At 42.3% G+C, this 18,733-nt stretch overlaps 1 protein-coding gene across 1 annotated transcript in view; it reads left to right on the top strand.

Moving 5' to 3' along the window:
• EYS (eyes shut homolog) overlaps positions 1-18,733 on the top strand; it is a 1,269,973-nt gene that overhangs the window by 587,763 nt on the left and 663,477 nt on the right. Inside the window, exons 19-20 of the mRNA XM_075126509.1 lie at positions 9,203-9,327; positions 16,538-16,662. Coding sequence (XP_074982610.1) covers positions 9,203-9,327; positions 16,538-16,662 — 250 coding nt within the window. The remainder of the gene's footprint in view (positions 1-9,202; positions 9,328-16,537; positions 16,663-18,733) is intronic.

Raw genomic sequence — 18,733 nt, 5'->3', positions numbered from 1 at the left:
TTTTAATACAGAACTTCTTTAATATGATCCAACATCCAAAGCAATGCATGTCATAGCCAGTGCAAATCCTGCTGGCTTCCTGCTTTTTCAGGGTCATCTTAATGAACTTATCCACTTGTGGATGTACAGGGGTTCCTGTATTCAGGAAGATCTAACTTTAGCTCTGTGTATGGAAAAATAGTAGGTGTTGGAGGGCAAATTAATCTAGCCTTAGTCTGGAATAAATATCTTCCATATGCCAAGCACATCAAATGGGTTGGTTTATTTGACTGTCAAAAGTGAAAATGGAAACATACATCATTTTTAAAAGGTAAATTCTTATGCTGTTAGACCAATGGCAGGATGTTCTTGACTTAACATTTTCCCTCTTTGTACAAGTTTTGAAACATAGTTTATGTCTCTCAGAGGTTATTTGGCAGTTTGTTTGCTTAAGCAAGATGATCAGATTAATAGAAATTTCCCTGTTATTAATGTTCAGTAAACTGTATATCTAATAAGTCCGTGGGATGAAGAGGTTGATATAAAGCTTCTGTGCCAGCAGGAATGAGAAAGTGGAAATTCTTCTGCCCCAAGTAGGAAGACGGAGCCTTCTCTCCTGAATCAGGTCTGTAACCTGTAGGTGACAAATATTCTGATGAATAGAGCCCTAAACAATTAATTATTCCTAAGGCTATGTCTATATTAGGACTTTTGTTGGTATAACTTATGTTGCTCACGGCTGTGAAAAACACACACACCCCTGAGTGACATAACACCGACAGAAGCACCGGTGTGGACAGCACTGTGTTGGCAGGAGACACTATCCTGCCAACAAGAAAAGGAGTACTTGTGGCACGTCAGAGACAAACAAATTTATTGGAGCATAAGCTTTTGTGAGCTACAGCTCACTTCATCAGATGCATTCAGTGGAAAATACAGTGGGGAGATTTATATACATAGAGAACATGAAACAATGGGTGTTACTTTACACACTGTAACGAGAGTGATCACTTAAGGTGAGCTTTACCAACAGAAGAGCCGGGGTGAAAAAGCTTTTGTAGTGATAATCAAGGCGGGCCATTTCCAGCAGTTGACAAGAACGTCTGAGGAACGGGGGGGGGGGGGGGGGGGGGTTGAGGTGGGGAATAAACATGGGGAAATAGTTTTACTTTGTGTAATGACACATCCACTCCCAGTCTCTATTCAAGCCTAAGTTAATTGTATCCAGTTTGCAAATTAATTCCAATTCAGCAGTCTCTCATTAGAATCTGTTTTTGAAGTTTTTTTGTTGAAGAATTGCAACTTTTAGGTCTGTAATCGAGTGACCAGAGAGATTGAAGTGTTCCCCAACTAGTTTTTGAATGTTATAATGCTTGACGTCTGATTTGTGTCCATTTATTCTTTTACGTAGAGACTGTCCAGTTTGACCAATGTACATGGCGGAGGGGCATTGCTGGCACATGATGGCATATATCACATTGGTAGATGTGCAGGTGAATGAGCCTCTGATAGTGTGGCTGATGTGATTAGGCCCTATGATGGTGTCCCCTGAATACATATGTGGACACAGTTGGCAACGGGCTTTGTTGCAAGGATAGGTTCCTGGGGTAGTGGTTCTGGTGTGTGGTTGCTGGTGAGTATTTGCTTCAGGTTGGGGGGACTGTCTGTAAGCAAGGACTGGCCTGTCTCCCAAGATTTGTGAGAGGGATGGGTCGTCCTTCAGGATCGGTTGTAGATCCTTGATGATGCGTTGGAGAGGTTTTAGTTAGGGGGTGAAGGTGATGGCTAGTGGCGTTCTGTTATCATCTTTGTTGGGCCTGTCCTGTAGTAGGTGACTTCTAGGTACTTTTCTGGCTCTGTCAATCTGTTTCTTCACTTCAGCAGATGGGTATTGTAGTTGTCAGAATGCTTGATAGAGATCTTGTAGGTGTTTGTCTCTGTCTGAGGGGTTGGAGCAAATGCGGTTGTATCGTAGAGCTTGGCTGCAGACAATGGATCGTGTGGTGTGGTCTGGGTGAAAGCTGGAGGCATGTAGGTAGGAATAGTGGTCAGTAGGTTTCCGGTATAGGGTGGTTTTTATGTGACCATTGCTTATTAGCACCATAGTGTCCAGGAAGTGGATCTCTTGTGTGGACTGGTCCAGGCTGAGGTTGATGGTGGGATGGAAATTGTTGAAATCATGGTGGAATTCCTCAAGGGCTTCTTTTCCATGGGTCCAGATGATGAAGATGTCATCAGTGTAGCACAGGTAGAGTAGGGGCATTAGGGAACAAGAGCTAAGGAAGCGTTGTTCTAAGTCAGCCATAAAAATGTTGGCATACTGTGGGGCTATGCAGGTACCCATAGCAGTGCCGCTGATTTGAAGGTATATATTGTCCCCAAATGTGAAATAGTTATAGGTGAGGACAAAGTCACAATGTTCAGCTACCTGGTTTGCCATGACATTATCGGGCATACTGTTCCTGATGGCTTGTAGTCCCTCTTTGTGTGGAATGTTGGTGTAGAGGGTTTCTACATCCATAGTGGCCAGGATGGTGTTTTCAGGAAGATCACCGATGGATTGTAGTTTCCTCAGGAAGTCAGTGGTGTCTCGAAGATAGCTGGGAGTGCTGGTAGCATAGGGCCTGAGGAAGGAGTCTACATAGCCAGACAATCCTGCTGTCAGGGTTCCAATGCCTGAGATGATGGGGCGTCCAGAATTTCCAGGTTTATGGATCTTGGGTGGACTCCTCCTGAAGGTCGAAACAACAGACTGGATTTCTACATAGAGTGCTTCCGCCAACGTGCACGGGCTGAAATTGTGGAAAAGCAGCATCACTTGCCCCATAACCTGAGCCATGCAGAACACAATGCTATCCACAGCCTCAGAAACAACTCTGACATCATAATCATAAAGGCTGACAAAGGAGGTGCTGTCATCATCATGAATAGGTTGCAATATGAACAAGAAGCTGCTCAGCAACTCTCCAACACCATTTTCTACAAGCCATTACCCTCTGATCCCACTGAGTGTTACCAAAAGAAACTACACCATTTGCTCGAAAAACTCCCTGAAAAAGCACAAGAACAAATCCGCACAGACACACCCCTGGAACCCCAAAGTGGGGTATTCTATCTGCTACCCAAGATCCATAAACCTGGAAATCCTGGACCAATGCAAAGCAGAAACAATGTTACTGTGACAAGGGAGAAACTGGTCAGGAAGAAGCCCTGCCTCTGTCACCAGTGGTGCCTGGCCCATGGCATCCAACTCGGGCATCCTGGGGGGCACAGCACGCTTGGGGCCAGCAGTCAGTGGTTGGGTCTGGGCAGCAGACTGGAGTCTTGCTCGCCGCACTGCTTCCTGTCCAGCAGCTTGGGCCCCACAGGCAGTGCCAGCATCCCCACTGTGGCCCGGCCCAGCAGCACTGGCCGCGTTCCCGGCCCACCAGTTCCTTGGCAGCAGGGCCTGCCTTCAACCATGGGGATTGGACTCAGCGGGGCCCTGGTACCCCATCCCTCCATCCCGCACTGCTGCTGCCAGGTGCTGTCGCTCATGAGCCCCCAGGAGTAGCATTCAATGTGACATCCGTTCACTGTACTTTCCCCCCACCCGCCACCCCTTCTCCTCAAGACCCAGCCCCTGTGCCACCCTTTACCCCCAGTCTCTGCCCTTGCACTGCCTCTTCCCTGCAAGACACCCCGTCCCCCCATCCCCCCCGTCACGTACTCATCACTCATGGAATGAGCTGTGAGTGCCAGATATGACAGCTGGTGCAAGGCTGGGTGAGACTTATTGGGGAGCAGCAGTGGCTGGGCAGGGAACCAGTGCAAAGAGGCCCAGTGAGAGAGGGAAAATGACTGATCCTGATTTGAATACCCACAGAAATTTTTTGTTGTTGTTGTTTGAATAGAAACTGGGCTGGAGAGGGCACCCCAGGCATTAAGCCTAAAGAGTCCTGACTCTCAACTAGACTGTCCCAGGGACCCAAACAAGAACTGCTGTTGCTGATTTTGAACTGTAACTACTTAAGCCTCTGTACCCACAGTATTTGAAGCCTTTTCCCTTTCCTACTAGCCCTAGTAAAAATCTTTCTCCTTGTCAAGTGTCTGAGTGTTTATTGGGACCAACCAGGACTTGTGTCTACAAGGCCTAGCTGTTGAAGCACCTATGGTTCTCTGAGATGCAGTACATCGGGCACTCTACTGGAACCCTAGGGGTTGGGGTATAGAATAGCCCCAGTAATTACAATAACTTTATTAGCAGTCTCATGAAAGGTGCATTTTATTTCAACTTGCAAGATGGTTGATTTCAGGAAGGCGTCTAATAATAAAAGTGCACTCTCTCTTGTGATTTGCAAACATTCAGAACAAATGTATTTAATCCTAACTGTTTTGCAACTGACCAGAGTAATTTTGTAGTGCAGCTCCCACTCTGTGATTATTGGACAGCATTCATACACAATTATGCTATCTAATCACAAGTAAATTGAACATTGTGTACTATATCATTTATAAGAAAATGTCTAATAAGACTTCTGTTTTGGCATTAAGTAGCCTTTAAATTAAATGATTGTCTAATTTAACAACAAAAGAAAGAAAAGTGGTTTTCTGTGCACACTGATTTGTGTGGGATTTGATTTTCAGGGCATGTGAGTGTTTTCATGGGTGTATATATATATATTTTCCATCTGAGTTGAGTGAATTAGGCCAAATTGTATTTGCTTATTTTATGTTTTCTACTTTAATTCCACATCATAATGTGGCTGATGTGCTTTTAAAAGTGTAAAATTTACAGGTTTATCAAAGATTCTTCCCCTTCCTCCTCCAAAATTAGGCACTCATGAGTAAAAATTATATCTGTAAAATTATGTTCATAGAACCATATTTAGGCACCTGAATAAGTGGCTTGATTTTCAGAGATGCTGAGTACCATTAATTTTAATGACAATGGTGTAGCAGATTTTGGTAGTCCTAAAAGACCAAAAGTTCATTTATTGTTGAGCATTTGTGATCTTTCATTCATTTTACAGACTATTAATCTAAGAACTGGTAAATCACATATCAGTACTTCCCAATCAGTGATGGTTTAGACATGAGGGCTTTACAAAAACAGAAGCTTGCCAGTCTCAGGTTTCTGTGTGAACCTGAAACTTATCGAGGTTCACACATTGATGTATGCAGTATTGTTATAGACATTTAGGTCCCAGGATATTTCTATAACTAAATAAACCATCAAAGGAGAAAGAAGCCTTGTAGAATGCAAATGAAGAACTTTAACAGATAAGCACTAATTTCTAAACAAGTGGTCATTGTGTGTGATGTTAGGAGGTCAAAGACTCAAAATGCATTCCTGGCTCTTTGTCAGCAAAGGAAAAGCCTACATGGGTAGAGACACTGTCAGCTTATTTTCTGTCAGAAGAAGCTACAGGAATAGACTGAAGGAAAGATCTTTCATCTCTGTACTGTTTGGATTCTAACAGAATAATTGAAAGAGAAGATGGTGATCTCCAGAGTTATTCTGGGTAGCCCTGAGAGAATTTTGGGAAATTGTCAGATTACTACATCTCTGCTACCATTCCGAATTATAGACTGTGACTCACCTATACATATATTTTACCTTCTTTAACCTCTCAATAACTCTCACTTCCTTTCCTTAGCTAATAAACCTTTAGTTAATTTACTATAGAATTGGTTCCCAGCATTGTTTTTGATGTAAGATCTAGAATACCAATTGATCTGGGGTAAGTGACTGGTCACTTGGGACTGGAAGCAACCTAAATGTGATGTGATATTTGGTATAAGTGACCACTTATCACTAAGTCCAGTTTGTCTGGGCAGCAAGATAGATTGAGCATCTAAGGGGATTGGCTGTGACTCCATGGTAAGACTGCTATTGTGATCCAGGAATTCATGTGTGGTACTGACTTGGTGAAATCTAATTTAGAAACACCACCAGTTTGGAGTATCTGCCCTGTTTCTGACAGTCTGCCTTGAAGTAGGCATTCACAGTTGTTAGTCGCTACAGACAGTGTGACAGGTCCTACCTTACCCACTTTGTCTCTTCCCGGACCCATGCAAGCCTGTGTCCATGCCAGCAACCATCTCCAACCCCTTTCCACATGGCTCCTGTTCCTAAAGGGAAGCAAGGATGGGAAAGCAGTGCTTTTGGGTCTTGAACAACCATTAAACTGTTCTTTATACATCAGTGCCTTTTGCAATCCTGCCCCCTCCCTCCTTTGCTCTCTAGCTCACATGGCCCAGGGACTATTTCTGCCAAAGTGCTAGTCAAGAAATGCCCAGACACAGGAGCACAGTGACTGCTCCTTAAAATCTTTGCTATAGCTTCTGCTGCTACATGCATGACAATGGTTTATGGGATTTCAATAAAATCATTGATTTACAGCAATATGTTGCTCAGGGACCATATCAGCATGGAGGGTGGGGTGGGATGGGATGGGAGCTGGCTTCACGTATGTATCACCAGAGCAAGATGCGATATTTGCAGGGTGGAGGGTGGAAGGGAGGTATCCACTGTAAAAACATACAAGTCTTGTGTTCTGGTTCCTGCAGCAACTCTGGGTCCTCCTCAGTGTTGATTTCCTCAACTGGGTCTGCTGGGTAGAGGTGCAGAATCACATGCTCCTCTTCCCGTGGGTCTCCCTGGGCTTCCTTGGTGCCCTGTCCCTCATCAGCATCCCATCATATTACGAAGCCAGTGGGGTTGAGGAGGGACTCATGAGTCACTTCAGGCTCTGTATTTACAGCCCTGGAGAGCACCAAGTCCAGTTCATCACAGCATGGGACTGTGCGAGACTCTGTCCCAGAGTGACTGTTTTGAGTATGTCACACTCTGGTTTGGAGCCTCAAGGGCTTTATGTGCTCCTGGCACTGGGACAGAGTCTTGTGAATGGCAACCTCCTTCAGCCTCTGTGAAATCTCCCAGTAGAGCTGTATGTTCCTGCCACTCTGAGCAAAGTTATGGAGGATGATGAACTCTGACCACACACTGATGAGCACCTGCATGTGCTCCAGAGATGAGATGGCAGCTCTTAGAACATGATCCCTGAATTCCCAATGAGCTGTTCGGAAGTGCTCAGCACATGTCCTCTGGCTGGGGACCTTTATACATTTGTGTAAGTTTCAAGCAGAAAAGTGTTCAATGCATTATGGCAATTGCCCTGGAAGACTGTTGATACTCATGACCTCGTATACATGCCTTGTCCCCATCCACACTGAATTGCAGAAGGGTACAGGGTCATGCCGCAGTAGAGGTGTGTATATACCCACACTCTTCATGCGTGCTATGTTACTCTCTGTGTGCTCTCCTTCAGGAACATGCTTCAAGGCTTCAGATGTGGGCAGTTGGGGGTTATGGCACAACAATGCACGTGTAACCTTGTACAGTTGGAAGTGTGGACATAGCCTTAGTTGTCTAGGGGAGCAGTAAGTCGGTGGCCTATAACTTCCTCTTACAACTATTTGAGAGTGGCCATGTGGCCTGCTTCTTCCATCTATCTTTAAATGGATATTTAGAAAGTTCACAGTTATTTTTAGATAAGGTAATTTAGAAGGGATATATATTCTCATGTTTCAGGGTATAAGCCACCCACTAACCAAAGATGGTTAGGAAGAATTTTCTCTTCTCACTTTATTTTAGCTATGCCTATTTTGGGTTTTATTCCACTTGCTTGTGAAACAACTGACAGTAGCTACTTTCAGGGACAGAATATTAGACGAGATGGAATTCCAGTCTGATCTGGGATGGTGATTCTTATGCTGCGTCTTTCTATCTAGTATCTTTGGGACAGCTGGGAAAGAAAGCTTCTGCCTCCACTTCTACCTATTCTGATTACAAAAAGGACCTACTTAATAATGGTAGTAGATTGGGAATCTCTGACATCAGAAGAAAAGAAATATGGGCAGTAGCTTGAGCAAGAAAGTTTGTTTCCCACATTGCTCCTTTTGAATGAGGAACAGATGGGGTGAAGAGGCTGCCCACTTCCTAGAAAGTGCGTCCTGTATAGGATGGAAGGACATAAGGACGTTTTGCTTACTTTCCTAGGGAATGACACCTTTGGTTGCCTGCAAAGACTTTGGTAGAAGTTGTTGTGGGCAATCACCTGCACCCGAATCACCTAACGATAAGTAAGGGGCTTGAGCCCAATGATAGGAGTGGCGTTTTGAGAGGAGTGGGGTTCTGTGGATGAATAAACGTTCTATCATGCAGACGGCGTGTGTGTGTGCGTGTGTGCATGCACATGCACAAAGGATGAGAGAGCCACAGGCAATCTCAGCAGTGAAATACATCTGTTTCATTAGGAAAATGGGAAATATGCCTAGGTTAGATTCATATTTGCTTTAGGTTTCAGATTTAGGTTGACCTGAATTCCAAGAACATATAGGCATGCTGCATATCCAGGCAAGCTAAACATGCTACTTGGGTTTGCTGAAACCTGGCAAACTGAAAAAAAGCAGTTTTCACACCCTCTTAAGCGACTGCTTTTGCTAGTTTGGAAAACTATCTGCCTGAAGATGTCTTCAGTAGAGTACAGTGGACCACAGCCAAATAGCGTGAGTAGCTGAGAATCCATGATTTGCAAGCTGCTGAAATTATTAGGAACTACCTTGGTGTTGGTAAAATGATCACACCGTCAGATTTGATTTAAAGAAGTCAAATCCAGAAAACCTACTGAAACATACTGGACATTTTTTTGAGGCAGAGCTATTATTAGAGACACCCGACAACAACAGTCAAAAATGGTACTAGTGCTTCGTCTTTATGCTCTAGTTATCTCTAGTGGTGATACATTTCACCATAGATAATTTTCTACACCTAGACTGTAGTTACTTGGCTAAATAAACCATAATTCTGTAGAAGGATATCTTCCCAAGAGCATATTAAGAAGATGATTTTTTTCAAGTATTTGTTTACCCACCTTTTTAGAGCCAGTAAACTGCAAGCAGAGCCCGTTAGGTTTACATTTTAACTAACTTCAAGAGTTTAGATAAGAATTTGAAGAGGTATTGGCATATGAAACCACAAGAAGATCACTACTGATTTAATGATGAAACCTTGAGGTACAACAGAAACTAGTCAAAAGAAAAATTACGTATGTGCACTTGTGACCTGCCAGTGTAAATGTCAATACATTATATGAATTATCTCCACAGAGAATATATTACATATAATGGTATAATGGGACATGCACAGTATATCACCAAGGAATGTTGTTTCTTTCAGGTGTCACACTGGATTTTCTGGTCAGTTTTGTGAAATAGAAGTTAATGAGTGTGGTTCATCACCTTGTCTACACGGTTCAACCTGTGAAGATCGTATCAATGGATATACTTGCAAATGTCAACATGGTAAATACTGACAGATCATTCTCAAGCAGAACATTTTAAATTCATAGTTGTTATTATATGAGGAAAACGTTTTTGTTTGTAACCCGGGTTAAAATATACAGTTCAAAAGTTAAACTATGCCTTTGATCTGATGTTTGTAAAGACAATATCATTATAAGAAACCTCCCCTTTTGTTAGTCTATGCATTGCCAGATGCACTTGAAAAAATGGAATGAAAGCTAATGATAGAATTAACTACTCTAATCAACATGTTAAAAGGGCTTCAAATTAAAATTAATTATTTTATGAAGACAGTTTGAAACGTTGGCTAAACCTAGAGCTACGGGTTTTCATAGATTTGAAGGAGAGAAGGGACCAGTGTGATCATCTAGTTTGACTGCCTCTATATCACAAGCCACAGAACTTCCCAGAAATAATCCCTCTTTGAACTAGAACATATTTTTTTAAATCTAATCATGACTTTAAAATTGCTAATGATGGAGAATCTACCACAACCCTTTGGTAATTTTTCCAATGGTTAATTACCCTCGCTAATTAAAAAAATACACCTTATTTCCAGTCTGGATATGTCTAGCTTCAACCTCCAACCATTGAACTTTCTTATTAGTCTCCTAGATTGAAGAGCCCATTAACAAATATTTGTTCCCTGTGTAGGTACCTATAGGCCCTGATTAAGTCTATGATCTTGATTACTGTAATTAAACATGCATGCATCTGACGAAGTGGGTATTCACCCACAAAAGCTTATGCTCCGATACGTCTGTCTATAAGGTGCCACAGGACTCTTTGCTGCTTGTAATTAAACTCTAAACCAGGGATCGGCAACCTTTGGCACACTGCCCATAAGGGAAATCCACTGGTGGGCTGGGATGGTTTGTTTACCTTCAGCGTCCTCAGGTTTGGCCGATCGCAGCTCCCACTGGCCATGGTTCGCCGTTCCAGGCCAATGGGGGCTGCAGGAAGCGGTGGCCAGCACATCCCTCAGCCTGCGCCGCTTCCCACAGCCCCCATTGGCCTGGAATGGCGAACACAGCTAGTGAGAGCTGCGACCAGCCGAACCTGTGGACGCTGCAGGTAAACAAACCATCCCAGCCCACCAGCGGATTTCCCTTATGGGCAGTGTGCCAAAGGTTGCCGATCCCTACTCTAAACCAATGGATTAGGTACTGTGTTAGGATACATTTTTAAAAGTTATTTTAACTGGACAAAAAAAATAGCATTAATTGTGATAAATTGCTCAACACATTTTTGACTAAAGGTATGTGTGGTCATGAATAGGTAGTCAGATATTTCTGAAAACTATAGTTGGGGCTGACAGATGAGACAGAAATTTCTCAAACTGGCAACTACTATCAATTGTACATCTGGATCAGGTTTAAGAATTAGCCTTTATGGGTCGGTCAAGGAATATCAGTTTTGTAGAGAACTACATAAAGCAAGGTCACAAAACACCTCCATTGTGTCATCTAGTAGGGCCTGTATGTTTCAGGACTAACTGCTGTATATCATTTGTTTTGATAAGTTATATGTTGTTTAATATCAGCAGTGCCTTGGCCACTTCAATTAGTACCCAACCCACAACTCCATTCCTCTTATATATAAAAATGTGTCCCTCAAATTGTTTCTAAACCTTTCTTTCTTCCGTTCGAAGCCATGCTCCAAGACTGACTAACTTCCTTCATTCCATTATATTGCCTGGTAATGCAGCTATGTTCTCATTATATAGCCCATTTCCTGCTTTAGTAGGGAAAATTGAAGCTGCAATTAATAGCCAAACCTTTCAGATCCTAACTAGCATGGACTGTCAAGCAATCTCAGCTATCGTAACCATGATCAAGAAACCTTGGACATTGGCCCATCCCTGAAAATCCTTTGAAGGTCTCTCACCTGCTAAACACATTCTTTAGTCCTTAGCCTCCAAATATAATAGAAATGTAATCTACCTTCAGGAGACACATGGCAAATTATTTTCTGCCAACCACTTTAACATCAAAGGTTATGACCTTGTGAGTTACTGTCTGCATAGGAAATATGGCCATGGTACCTATGTTAGAGCAGATTTTGCTGATATGGAACCACTCCCACTTAATTCAGACCTCTGTGATGCTGTGAGAATTGGTCATTTTGGAGTGGCAAATGGCCTAACCAACCTTGGCCTACCCCAAATATTTTTCCTGAGCTCACACACCCTCCATATGTTGGAGATTTTAGTAGCCACTACACTTCTGGGGATATAGAGAGTCAGATCAAAATGGACCTTTTGGACTGGGTTTCTCTCCAGGACTTTCACCTCATCCATGATCCAAAACAACAGGGTCGTTTTCATTCTGCCAGATGGAAGCAAGACTTACCTGACTTCACCTGGACCACTTGTACTGGCAATCACCCACTTCAACCTGTAAATATTATATCAAAAAATTTCCCACATAGTCAACACCAGACAATTCTTACCAAAATTGGAATAACCATACTTGTTGTGAGCACCAATAAAAACACTTCCTTGGACTTTCTCATTTTCATACACCCAGTGCACAAGCATTTCATTTGGTTTGTTGGATAACAGTCACTACCAATACCAGCTTTGCATTTTGGGCTCTCTACAGCATCCTAGGTGTTGACAAAGTTCCTTATGCTTGTGGCAGCCTAGCACAGAAGTATGAGTATCCAGGTGTTCCCATACGTAGATGACTGACTTGTCAAGGGACACTAGAATCTCAGGTCTGTGACAAAACAGTGTGCATTCTGTAGCTGTTCACATTTTTGTGTGTGCTGGTAAATGAGAAGAATTCAACATGAACAGCCATATGGCAGATAGAGTTCATCAGGACCATGCTCAACACAGGAAGAGCCACTGCCTATAGAATACATGATCTCTGCTCCCATCTGCATTCCCACCCCTTGATGTGAGTAAGATCCTGCCACAGGCTGTTGGGTTTTCTGGCAGCTTGTTCATTATCCTATATGTGAAGCTCCAGTAACTTTCCTATATGTGAAGCTCCAGCTTTCAGTAACTTCAGACATGGCTGTCTTTGGTCTACTCCCAAGAAGACACCACTTAGACAGCAGTGTGACTCCCTCCCTCAGTCCTCCAGTCACTAGATGGTGGAAAGACCAGGCAACATTTTCAAGGGCGTTCCATACAGCCCAGTTCATCCTCAAGAACCATGATCACACACATCTCTGTGTTCGGATATGGGGCTCACATGGGCAATCTCATGGCTCAGGGCATGTGGTCTATTATGGAGAAAACCTTACACATCATTCCCCTAGGACTCAGGGCCATATACAGGACATGTGTGTTGTTTTTTTTCTGGTCATTTGTGGCTGGAGAGTCTTGGTAATGTTAGGCAAAAAGGCAGCAGACTTCTCCCTAAACAGACAGAGAGGGATCAGGTCTCAGGCCTTCTGCCAGGAGGACACCCATCTTTGGGACTTTGCCGGGGGCACAACATTACCCTGCCATTGGTCCATCTCCTAGGGTGGACAATGTGAAGGCAAATGAGCTGAGCACATGTGTTTGCAGTGATTGATGCAAATGACAGTCCTTCAGGGTCTCTTCCAGTAATGAATAGTTCCCCACAAGAGCCTTTTCACAACAAAGGAGAACAAGTGTCTCCACTTTTGTTCATGTGTAGGGGTGGCCGGGGGGAGGGGGGGAAGGGGAGGGCACGCATAGTCCTTGATCTCTCTTGGGCACCTTTCTCCTTCCTTGGACAGACTGTTCTGTAAATTTACTCCCATCCCCTCATTGCTGAAGGTGCTGTGGAAGATCAGGTGGAAGAAAGCCAGAGTAAGGCTTATGGCCCCACCCTGGCTGAGGCAAACATGATTCTGGAATCTCCTTGATCTTTCCCTAGTACCACCAATCTTCCTATCCTTGATTTCTCAATCTTCTATTTTGGAACAGGGGCTCTTGCACCTGACCTTAAGTTTCTTCCACTTGACAGCATGGATACTCCCTGGTTGACACCAGTGGAGAGGGCTCATTCAAGAGATGTTCAGCAGATTCTTCTTAGTGGTAGAAAAGATTGCACTATGTCTTTCTAACTGTCAAAAGATTTTGACTTTAGTAAAGCTTTTGATACGGTTTCGCATGACCTTCTCATAAAGAAACTAGGGAAATGCAACCTAGATGGAGCTACTATAAGGCATAACTGGTTGGAAAATTATTCCCAGAGAGTAGTTGTCAGTGGTTCACAGTCATGCTGGAAGGGCATAATGAGTGGGGTCCTGCATGATCGGTTCTGGGTCTGGTTCTGTTCAATATCTTCATCAATGATTTAGATAATGGCATAGAGTCTTATAACTTATAAAGTTTGCGGACGATACCAAGCTGGGAGGGGTTTCAAGTGCTTTGGAGGATAGGATTAAAATTCAAAATGATCTGGACAAACTGAAGAAATGGTCTGAAGTAAATAGGATGAAATACAATAAGGATGAATGCAAAGTACTCCACTTAGGAAGGAGCAATCAGTTGCACACATACAAAATGGGAAATGACTGTCTAGAAAGGAATACTGCAGAAAGGGATCTGGGGCTCACAATAGATCACAAGCCAAATATGAGTCAACAGTGTAACGCTGTTGAAAAAAACGCAAAGATCATTCTGGGATGTATTAGCTGGAGTATTGTAAACAATACATGAGAAGTAAATTTTCTGCTCTACTCCACGCTGATTAGGCCTCAACTGGAGTATTGTGTCCAGTTCTGAGCACCACATTTCAGGATAGATGTGGACAAATTGGAGAAAGTCCAGAGAAGAGCAATACAAATGATTAAAGGTCTAGAAAACATGACCTATGAGGGAAGATTGAAAAAATTGGGTTTGTTTAGTCTGGAGAAGAGAAGACCGAGAGGGGACATGAAAACAGTTTTCAGGTACATAAAAGGTCGTTACAAGGGAGGGGCGGGGGGAATTGTTCTTTTTAACCAATGGCATATTGGGCTGTATTAGTAGGAGCATTGCCAGCAGATCGAGGTAAATGGTTATTCCCCTCTATTCAGCACTGGTGAGGCCACCCCTGGAATATTGTGTCCAGTTTTTGTCCCCCCACTAAAGAAGGGATGTGGACAAATTGGAGAGAGTCCAGTGGAGGGCAATAAAAATGATTAGGGGGCTGGGGCACATGACTTACGAGGAGAGGCTGTACTCACCTGTCAGAGGCATAGCCCAAGCATGGGACTTTAACCTGGTCCTCTCAAAACTGATAGATGCTCCCTTCAAACCTATGGCTAATTGCTCACTGCAATATCTCACCATGAGAGTGGCCATGCTCTTGGCAATCATGCCTGAAAGAAGAGTTTGGGAGCTACAGGCTCTGATGGCAGAGCCACCTTATATAGGCACCAATAGGAAAAAAAATATCCATAAGACTGCATCGCAGATTTCTTCCCAAGGTAGTGTCAGAATTCTACATCAGTGAGGTCATCCACCTACCTGTGCTCTTCCTCAAGTCTCACACTGGGAGAATGGAGCAAAGCTGCATATGCTGGATGTAAGCAGAGTTGTATTATTCCATCTGGACAGGACAAGACCCTTCCAGAAATCTCCCAGGCTGTTTCAGACTTACACGGAGAAAGTAAAAGGACAAGCTGTATCTACTCAAACAATATCAAGCTGGATTTTTCAATGCAGCAGGTCATGTTACATGCTAGTGGGCAGGCAGCCACCCAAAAGAATAAATGTCTACTCCACAATGGCACAGTCCACCTACATGGCCTCTTTAGTAAATCTGCCAATCCAAGATATTTGCATAGCAGCAACCTGGTCATCCGTACACATGTTCACAAAACACTATGCACGGATACAAACATCCAGGGATGATGTGGTAACAATCCATGTTTACAAAGACTTCTTATACCTGATCCCAATGAGGGCTACTGATTGGGAGTCACCAGCTGTGAAATAGGTACATAGACTAGCACTCAAAGACGAAAAAAAGGTTACTTACCTGTACAGTAACTGATATTCTTCGAGATGTGTAATCTATATACATATTCCACAACCCATCTATCATTCCTGCTACTTCAGAGTCCTGATGTCCAGGTGGCAAAGGAACTGGGTGTGGCAGAGTGGCTCTGACTCTTTACACCCTTGCAAAGTGTATGAGGAGAACATAGGTGCATACACCTCCCTATTAGGTACTTCTGACTAGAAAATTCTGTGACATGTGCACTGGACATTCAGTCACCAACTGTGGAATATTTATCTAGCAACACATCTCAAAGAACGTCAGTCACTGTACAATTAAGTAACCTCTTTTTTTCCCTATAATAAGGTTCATTATTTTGGGTTTAGATATATAAATAAGTATGCTGTCTCCACAGCTCTCCCAGCATCTAACACTTGAGTGAGCAAGACAGAGACTCAGATTGTACCCCTTAATGGTACATTGTGAGGCCAAATTTGGCCCATAATTTAGGGGTTTTCTTAATCCGAACAGAAACATCTTTAACAAATAGACATTACACAGAGCACTGGCAAGCTAAACAATGCAACACTATATGAATGCATGAGGGCCTGAATCTAAAACAGGAATCTGTACAGGAATCTGTACAGGAACATAGGAATTGCTGTACCAGATTAGAATGCTGGTCCATCTAGTCCAGTATCCTGTCTCAAAGAGTGGCTAACACCAGCATAAAATGTGAAAAGGGGGACAAAAAATTTCCTATTCTTTCAATTTTACTAAAGTAATGGCTGGTTCTGGATGCTCCTGCACAGGTGTGCTATGGGACAAGAGGTTAGAGGAAATATTCGACCCCTGAACTGGCACAGGGGCAGGCCAACAATATAGACATAGCTTACCCTTGAGCTGGAGGTTCAGTTAACTGCTAGCAGTAAGTTCAGTGAAGCAGGGATGTGGCCAGGTCTTCTCCTTCTGGCTACACACTTGCTGACGTCTGGCAGCAGGAGTAGGTATTATTATTTAGTATTTCCTTAGCATCCTAAGAGTATTAGCTTCTTAATAAAGTACCAGTGAGATCTATATGCCTTGGTCATTTTTATAATATTGCCTGTTGCTAAATACATACTTTTCATTAAGTTCCCCTACAGTATCATGTAGTCAGTTCACATATTCAAATCTCTCTCTGTACATAGATATATGCCAGGGCTATTTGTGTTTACTTTTATGTAGCTACCCGACCTAAGGTCAACGTATGGATTTATAAGTTTTTTTTGAGTAAGCATTGTTTTCTATCCTGACAGGATGGGCAGGCTTGAACTGTGAGGAGGATATTGATGAATGCAGCTCTAATCCCTGTGTACATGGTATCTGCGTCCAGAAGGAACCCAGCTTGGGTTACACCTGTTTTTGCAAACCTGGATTTGTGGTATGATTCTAAATGTTCATTACTTCCCCCCAGATCTACTCCTATCCATGCACAAATACATCTTTATTTCCCTCCTTTCCTTCTTATCCTCATTCAGATAATGTCCAGTTTCCAAACAGCTGGACTATTTTAGCAACTCTTGCTATTGTAGCACCTCTATTATTCCAAATAGTTATTCATCCAACACTAGCAAAACATGATCTAATGCAATTTCAGTGTACTGTAATGGATTTGTCAGAACCATCAACCTCTATTAATAATTTTTGAAATATATATTGAATCATCTATCACTTCAAAGTACTGTACGTGTCACTATTAGTCACTGTTGCTACACAGTGACATCTGAGATATGGTAGCATCTCTCTTCACATAAAGTTGGAAACAATAGTGATATATCATTCCACTCTGTGGTAATTGTAGGTAAATTTTGATGATCCAGTGGTTAAGGCACTAATTTATGACTTTGGAGACCTGGATTCAATTCCATTCTCCACCTCAGACTTCCTGTTTGACTTTTGGCAAGTCACTTAAGGCTAGACCCACAAAGGGACTAAGGCACCTAAACACCATAGCCTCACTGTGCCTCAGTCCATCATCAGTAAAATGGGGATAATGGTACTTCCCTACCTTACAGGCGTATTGTGAGGATAAATACATTAAACATCATGAAGCACTTTGAGATCTACTAATGAAAAGAGTTAGGTTGTTGTTGTTTTTAATGACTATTATTATACCTATTTTCAAGTTGTAAACTTAAAATTATCAGTTTGCAGGTAAACCATTAAGACATTTTTCAAGGTTATCAAATGATCATTTAATATATCCTTCTTGCACAATAGTAGTTATCCTCAGCTACTGCAGGTTTACATATCTGTAAAGTGGTCATCAGATTCTTTTCTGTTTTTACCTTTATATTTAGTTGTGATAAAAGCCCTCTAATTAACTTGTCAAATAAAAAGGCTGTATTGAGACCTTAAATTTTATAGGATTAGGGAAGATTATTAAACTAGATAGTTTCTTCATCTGAGGAACAGACCATTTGAAGCTATGTGCAGAATTTGGAATTAACAGAGAAGAAATATTAATGTTTCTATTAATATGTGTGTAAAACTGAGAAATAACGTCAGGTAGCTCTTATTTCATACTTTAGAGCACTAGTGTGAAACAATGAACTGTTAATTAGAACTAGTGACTCTCCTTATCAAAACAAAATGGGAGTTTGATCCAGTCCAATATGGAAGTATCTACATTGTTCCAAAATTCTCGTGGACTACCACAAGCTAACAATAACATTTTTACAGCTGTATAACAAGTTTATAGATTCTATGACTCTGTATAAAAGATGACAGGTTTCAGAGGAACAGCCGTGTTAGTCTGGATTTGTGCTGGAAATGGCCCACCTGTTGATCACTTTAGATAAGCTATTACCAGCAGGACAGTGGGGTGGGAGGAGGTATTGTTTCATATTCTCTGTGTGTATATAAAGTCTGCTGCAGTTTCCACGGTAAACATCTGATGAAGTGAGCTGTAGCTCACGAAAGCTCATGCTCAAATAAATTGGTTAGTCTCTAAGGTGCCACAAGTACTCCTTTTCTTTTTGTGTATAAAAGATGTAAAACTGTACTGTTGACTCATCTAGAAACCACATCAGGTGGGATCTTTTACCTTCAACTTAGGATATAAATAGATTTGAGGTTCCCATCACAGGCGGAAGGAACTATTAGAGAAGTGGGTTCAAACTACAGTATAGCAGATTTAGATTAAATCTTAGGAAAAAAAAAACTTCCTAGCTGTAAAAACAGTAGGACAATGGAATAGACTGCTTCGGAAGATTGTGGATGCTTCTTCACTGGAGGTTTTCAAAAGGAAGCTGGATAGATATCTGTCTTGGATGGTTTAGACACAACAAATCCTATATCTTGGCAGGGGGTTAAACTATGCGGTCCCTTCTAATCCTATGATTCTAAGTCGTGTGTGAAGGAACTGTAAAAAAACAGGTGGAACAACCTCTGGTGAGAAAGTTTTTTTATTGTTATTTAAATTAACAATCAATCTTATGAGGCTTAAAGCA

The sequence above is a fragment of the Caretta caretta genome, chromosome 3 (assembly GCF_965140235.1).
Source record: "Caretta caretta isolate rCarCar2 chromosome 3, rCarCar1.hap1, whole genome shotgun sequence".
NCBI classification, from domain to species: domain Eukaryota; kingdom Metazoa; phylum Chordata; order Testudines; family Cheloniidae; genus Caretta; species Caretta caretta.
The sequence above is the reverse complement of the archived record's forward strand: the minus strand, read 5'-3'. Positions and strand labels throughout refer to the sequence as shown.